Source organism: Habropoda laboriosa, unplaced genomic scaffold, assembly GCF_001263275.1.
Source record: "Habropoda laboriosa isolate 0110345459 unplaced genomic scaffold, ASM126327v1 scaffold34, whole genome shotgun sequence".
NCBI classification, from domain to species: Eukaryota; Metazoa; Arthropoda; class Insecta; order Hymenoptera; family Apidae; genus Habropoda; species Habropoda laboriosa.
This window is the reverse complement of record NW_017100142.1, coordinates 939019-946151: the sequence shown is the minus strand read 5'-3', so window position 1 is coordinate 946151 and position 7133 is coordinate 939019. Positions and strand designations below refer to the sequence as shown.

The following is a 7133-nucleotide window of genomic DNA, read 5'->3' as shown; positions in this document are numbered from 1 at the left end:
GGCGACCTGTCACAGGGCGCAACCGGAGGAGATGGATTTGTTTCGCAGCTGTGTACACTGCTTAATGTAGAAGCCACTGGGACAGGGATTGGTCCGTGGTGCTGGTGAAGGTGTCCCTAAATCCGTAAGCTAACTATGATATGCTCGTTTCTCCGTTCCAAGATCAACGAGCGTTAAAAGCTTGGGTAAACGAGGAGCCGAACGGAGAGAAAAATTTCACGAGACAACGATTAACCACTCGGCGATGGTTGGTTACGTATTAAATCCGTACACACGTACGGGAACGTCCGCTGGTTCGAGTCTGCTCGTTAAACGTCGTCCGAATTCTCGATAACGGGTGGCTGGTAATTCAAGAAATTCGGATCTCTGCCGCCATCCTCGATATGGTCCATCAACGACGACGGTTTTCTTCTTCTCGAAGCGTCGTACTCTTCGCCGAGATTCCTGTAAGTTTCAGCCCGGCTCTCCAGAATCTCCCTGATGATCTCTGAAAGGTGTGACGCGAAGAGAACGGTATTATTTATGATACGTCTGCAGGGATCTCAAGTGTCGCGACAGAGTGGCACCAGGCCTCGCAGTCGTCGATAATTGTACCTGGAGCTTACGGTTATTCGTTTCGACTTAGACCCACCCCGATTCTCAAGGATAATAATGGGTGGTATAGAACTCATTTTCCTACTCGAGAGCTTTACAAAGGGTTCGCGGATAAAACTGTTATTAGCGCGACGGGAGTAGATACAAAGGAACTTTTCTTCGGTGTTACCGACACCTCTGTAAAAGTCACGTACACTGACGCAAACTTGTTCTGCAACGCGAGTACCGGAACAACCGAATAATTTCATATTCACCGGTGAGTAATTCCCTGCTCTCGATCATGTTGCCCATCTCTTTTTTAACCTCCTTCATCAACCAGGGCACGAAGCTCTCCTCGACATCTGCAAAGAGAAAACGTTACAGAATTTTGTTACGTGTTGGGTTGAACGGAAGCGACGACGAAGAAGAACGAGTTACAAGGACAGGAGAGGTGCGAAATTAATAAATCTTTCTGACTAACTAATTTGACAAAAAGTAGCAGTGTTCTTGCGAGTTCACGAACCAGCCTTGATCTCGTCCAAGAGGAACCCGGACATCTTCAGCCCTTCTAGAACCGCTGGAAGAAGTTCCGCGATGTATCCTGTTAGAAGGGTTGCCGCAGCCACTCGTTCCTCCGCATCCCTCTCACTTGTCACCGCCTTCTCGTGTTGCCTCAATCGTTGATCCTACCGAGTGAATTTCTCGCGTTGGTAAAGAGAAATTCTCGGAAAAAATACCCCCTTTACCTTTTCTTCTCTTATCCTCCTCTCTTGTTCCTCTAGCCTTCGCTCTTCGGCTCTTTCCGCGGCTCGCAACTCCAGGAACTTCCTCTGCTGTTCCTTCAAAGCTGCGATCTCTTCTTCCTCGAGGATCTCGATCAGCGCCTGTTCCATCGTTTTCCCTACGAGCACCTCGAGCATCGGTTGCACCTCCAAGTCGAAGTCGAACAGCTGAAAGTAACGCGTCGATCTCGTTCAGCGATCGAATATAATTCGGCCGATATTCTCCAACTTACGTCGCCAGGTTCGATCTGCGTGCCGCGGTCCTCGCCAACTTTATCCGGACAATATTTCGGCGTCGGCGGCCTGTCCAGGAAATAGTCCGTCTGCGTCGCGACTTCTGTTTCGTCCGGTTTCTCGGACAGCTGTCTCAAATACAATCGAGAATTTCTAAGTAATCGGAGAGCGACCGGATAGAGGGATGTGCGTTTACCTCTTCCAGATAGACCTCCGTTTGCACTGGCTCGTGTTTGCGACCAGGAACCGGCGGTGGTGAACCAGCTCTAGCCACCAGAGCTTTAGTAGCCTGCGCTTGAGCTCGTTTTCTCGCCAAGTTTCTTCTTCTGGCCTCCGCCTGTCTCGCTGCGATCGATTGTTCTCCATCGATCTGAGTTAAAAGCAGAATCATTTCTTTTCGGCTTTTTCCAAGCCGAGAACGCTTCGTTTTCGTTACTCACGAGAACAGGAGGAGAGGTGAACGTGCTTCCACGAACAACGCGGCGGTCAAACATGATATTCCCGAAAGGAATCGATTGATCGCTGCAAAGAAAGGGAAAGTTTTTAAACGCGCACGACTGCCTCGGAATATCTGATAAAGTAACGACGGAATCCCGGGCGAGCGTCGTTAAAATTACCACCGCACAAAACGCCTCAACTTCGAATCCCGCGGTCAATTGCACCCTGCAATCGTCGACGACAACACTTGTGCGCTGCGCACGCAACCTAATCGTTTACCATCTGTTCCCTCCAACTTACGTCGCGTCGCCGTTTCTCTTCGATATCACCCTCGGCCGATCGTCCAAGGTCGAGGCAGCCATGGTCGTCGCGTTCATCATTCCGAGGGTGAAGTCGACGGTGGCCTTCAGGGCAGCCGGACACCTGGCATTGTGGCTGCTGTGACGTACTTCCGGCTTCTTGGCCAACGACTTGAATCGCGAGCGCAGCGGACAGGCATCGGTGATATCTTCGGCGTCGTTCATACTCGGCGTGATACCGAGAAGAGCAGCCACTTCCGGCGGCGGCATCAGAAAGTTGCTCCTCCTTCTCCTTCTCCTGTTCCTGAAGCTTCTTCAGCTTAGCGTTCAGAACGTCGTTGAAGTCTTCGGTGGACAAGGTGATGCTCGGTTTGATCGCCGGTATCTTGACGACGGAACGCAGGCTATCCTGACTTCTGCTCCGTGTCTCCTTTCTCGCAGGATTCGCATAGCTCGATTGCAGACACGCTTGGACCAGATGATCGTTCGATCTGCTGATGCGTTTTCGATCGAACAGCTCGTTTTTAGCGTTCTCGAGGCGTGCAACTTCCGAACGGTTCGTTCCGCTGTTACCGTTCACCTGGAGAATCGGCAGACTGGTGCCGAGTCCGTCTTTCTGCAGGATCGCGAACGCTGGAGGATCCTTCCGTTCGAGACCGAACGGATCTCCGTTGGCTGTTGGCGCCAACGCGGAAATCCCAGCTGGCATAGCTTCGTCTTTTCACCAATCTCTACGACCAACTTGGACGCTCATCGTCGAGCCACGGAAGAGAATTTTTCCGAAGGATAACCCAACTGACGCACTGGATGGACGGAGGAGACGGTTGTGACCACGGCTATGGCCACGGTATTACTAACCGGCTGGCAACCGTGCGAGCGCGAGTTCATAGACTGGACAATGTCCTTAGAATCGACCGACATACACGTATATTTTTACCCGGCGTCCACTCAATAACGTTGACCATCGTGAACTTTGCGCATGCCTAAAGGGGCTCGAAATCGGTGGTAACTATGACCACGTATGTCCGCCGGTGTTTCGTCGAGCACCGGCCAGAGCTTGTCCACAACCTCCTCCTCCTCCACCTCCTCGCGAGCCCCTTTTTCAAGGTGAAACGTTCTCGACCGATCGTTTCTCGCGTCGCCTTGCTTTGTCAACGTCTCTAATTGCCAGCTAACGTATCGGTTCGTTCCTCTCCTTTCTCCTCCTAATTATCAGTCGTTTCGTATCATCTTCTTCGTCGAACGATCATCGTGAAACCTCTGCTATCCTATTAGCATACTGCGGCTATCCTTGAACCTTGAACGGTACTCTTAGTATACACAGTTTGCGTGAAACGCTCCGAGAAATCAGTTGCGTGTTTTCGAATCGTCAGACTTATCGAAACCAACACATAATCTACCTCTCTTTCTTTCGATCGCGATTCAAAAGTTTGCACGCGAAAATTATTCTTATACGTACGTACGTACATACATCTACCGTCTATCAGAGGAACAGTCTATATATCTATACGCGCCCTGGCCTTCCCTGTATTCCTTCTATTATGCATAAATTACGTAAGAATAAACGACTATAATAATGGACGAAGATACACATGTATGTAAGTGCTAGGTGAATTCGATATCGGTGTTTCGCATCCCAACACCGTGTAAAGATTTCATGGGCTGATACGTTTCGAGCTTTCGTTTGAAAAAGTAGCACGATATCGAGACGCTTGCCTGAGATTTATACAAATTTTCCAAATTCTACTGAAACTTACGTGGGTGGATTTCTGTATTTCTTCTGAACGTGCAACATCGCCCTTGGACTCTTCACGAAAGTGTACGTCTCCCTTTTATCCGAGTCTCTGGGTACGTTGTAGGAGTGAAGTCCACGATTGCACGTTCGGCAAATACCTGCTCTCGCAGCCATGTCTTTTTCCACAATTTTTCTTCTACCAACGAGTTTTTCTCTACCGGAACCTTTTCTCTGGAGGTTGATTGGAAAATCGGGCTAGCTTCGTAGACAGCTTACTTGCACAGACGTTGTCAGGGTAACGCAAACAAAAAGGGCGCCCTTTATATCGACGAAACTATTCCCAACACGCTCACCAACCAGGAATCTTTTATTAATTATATTCAAAATTGAATAGAATTTAAGAATATTTCTCTATTCGCACGTACAAACATATATCTTAGCTGTACTGTTTTTTCTGTAAGAACAGGTGAAACGTAGTTACATTTCGAATAGTAGGAAAACGGCGAAATATTTATCGATAATCATCACTTCGGTACGTTTATTCGCAGCGTATCGAGTAAACTATTCGAGGAACACGCTCGATCGTTATTCGAGCTCGCGTAAAAAATTTTACTCGCAGTTGGTAAGGACGATACACTGTATTACCGAAGCGAAACTTTCCAGGTAAGAAGTAGGGTTGTATCGGCGGTAGCGTTTGTCGAAGTTCTGCCTTACTGGCTTTCAACGGTGCATCTCGAGGACACAGCTGGTGGCGCCGTGAATCGTTACAAGCGTTAGAAAAATAAGATAAAAATATTTCCTCGGGTATAATTGTAAAAATTCTGGCCCCTTCGTTCAACTGTCGTGCCGAACGTGTATTGTATTCATGTTGGCATGAATGTTAGATGCGAAAGAAAAAAAATGGACAAAATGACATCAGCATCGGTGTTGTTCGGAGGATACCGTTGTTTGCATTAACAAGCATCCAGGGTGTAGACACGAAAGGGCGTTCCGGGATAGTTACATGATCGAAGGATGGGTCGAGAATAGTTGTCCTTCCTGATTCGGCCGAAAGGAGGAAGAAGGAGGCAGCGAGCGAGATCGGGTGGAATTAGAAAAAAAACAAAGTCGGGTGGAAAGCAGGAGGAATGGCGAAAGAGGGAAAAGAGTAGAGGTGTAGGAGAAGGTTCGAAGGAAGAAGGCAAAGATTTTGGCACCCTGCTGAGTCTCCTAATTGCCTCGCCATCCTTCCCTCGAAACGTCCAGCACGCCCTTGAACCCTCTCCGTTCCTCTCCTATTTCTTCCTACCGCGCGGTCTTTCTCTTTCCCCTCCGTCTACCACACCTTTCTCTTCATCCAGGACGCTGAATAAGCAACATCATCTATCACACTGCGCGAAACGATATATTTGTTTTCGCCGGACCTGTTTAATTATTTACATCGAGCCCCCGACGTGGAGGAACCCTCCAGCAGTTTGCTGTGCCCCACCCGAGGGCTTTGTCCTCCTCGTTCGTTTATCGTTCCACTTTCCACGAAAACGATACAGCCGATCGGTATCGGCCGGTTTTTGCCCGAAACGACAGTGTGCATTATGTCGAGGGGGAAAATGAAAAATCTTTCCAAAGTAGAAGAAGGCCAATTATCGCGGTGGAATGTCCGTTCTGGAATCCGTGATGAAATTCGATCTCGCTATTGGAACCAGCAGATAATGACTAGGAAGTCTGGGGGCGTGGTAATGAGGGCTGGGCCCGGGGAACTCTCTATTTCGCGTTCCTCAGCACCACGGTGTTCCGAGGGCCCAATGCCCCGGCCTAGCTCGGTGATAAATTACGCTCGAGATATCGGCACCTCCTCCTCACCGTTTGCCAGGGGTACGTTCGCGTTCGAAACACCCTTCGCGAGCAATTTCAAAATTCCTCGATCGTCGACTTCGAGCTCGAGGATATTTCACGGACGATCGGAAAGGATCCCTTGTTTGTTCTACGGGACCGGTCGATTGTCCGGTCGACCAAACAACAGACGTAAAGAGGGAGGCTGAACAAGAAAGTATCTGGTATAACTGGTGAGCGTGGTTGTGGCTCGTTTACACCACAGCTTCTCGCCACCTTTGTCTCCGTTCTCCCTCTCTCTTTCCTCCTCTGTTGTCTCGGCGACAGTTGTCGAGAACAGTGGACAGTGGTCGCGCGGGGTCGCATTCTCCGGAGATAGGAGGTCGCGCGCGGCCGCAGCTCGAATTTGGAACAAGGCCGATCTAATGTGCGGACAATGTTAACTGATGAGCAGAGCTGGACCCGTTGCAAGAACAATGCAGCCCGAGAGGAAAACAGAGGAGAAAAAACAATGGGCTCCCATTAGCATCTACCTGAGTCTCTCGGGTCTCTTCTTCTGGCTCTGGCCACCTTTTTCTCTTTTCTCCTGCTCCACGAATCCTCCTCCCTTGTTTCTTTCTACGGTCGCTGCAACTCTATTTCCGTGGAATCGCCCCACCCGCTCGTTTCACGGTGAAACTGCGTTTACTCCGCGCTCCGTCGGAGCTTCCAGCCACGTGGAGAAACGTGGAGAAACGTGGAACGCCGCGTCTTGGCCCCGGATCGGTGAAATATCCTTTTCGAAAATTTTACCAGACCCACCAGAGGCTCGGAGGGAGAAATTCATTTTCCTCCGTGGTTCGAGAGGTGGAAATACTTGGAGGACTTCCACGGTTCCTGGGTATTTTCCTTAGACAGCTAACCACCAGTTATTCCTTCGCTCGATTCTCCGATTTTACCTTCGACACGTTTTCTCGTCGTTGCGAAGAAGAAAGAGGAGTTGGAGAAAAAGGCGGGAACCTGGAAGAAACCGCAAGCATCGACCGTACAGCTTGTAGAACAACCGAACGCGTGGTAAACATAAATGTTAAATCCGTGGCGTTAGTTTGCGCATGCCGAGGAAGGAAGAAGAAGAATTCTTTCGTTTCTCGGCCCGAGTAAGTATCCTCGATCGCCGCGAGATAACGAGAGCAGCGCGTAGATCATGTAGCGGGCTGGCGATCGTGAGCAGATAGGTCGCGTCGCGTTTTGTTCTTTCGGCGATGAGAGCAACGATCAGATAAT

The 7133-nt window shown here is 49.6% G+C and overlaps 1 protein-coding gene across 1 annotated transcript in view; it reads right to left on the bottom strand.

The window, feature by feature from the left end:
* LOC108572407 (radial spoke head protein 3 homolog B) overlaps window positions 1–3035 on the bottom strand; it is a 3704-nt gene extending 669 nt beyond the window's left edge. The window contains 9 exon segments of the mRNA XM_017934648.1: window positions 280–487; window positions 849–935; window positions 1097–1259; window positions 1320–1523; window positions 1589–1717; window positions 1786–1959; window positions 2030–2111; window positions 2328–2602; window positions 2604–3035. Of these exon segments, the coding sequence (XP_017790137.1) occupies window positions 309–487; window positions 849–935; window positions 1097–1259; window positions 1320–1523; window positions 1589–1717; window positions 1786–1959; window positions 2030–2111; window positions 2328–2602; window positions 2604–3035 (1725 nt within the window). The 3' untranslated portion in view covers window positions 280–308.
* Between the last annotated feature and the right edge of the window lie 4098 nt (window positions 3036–7133).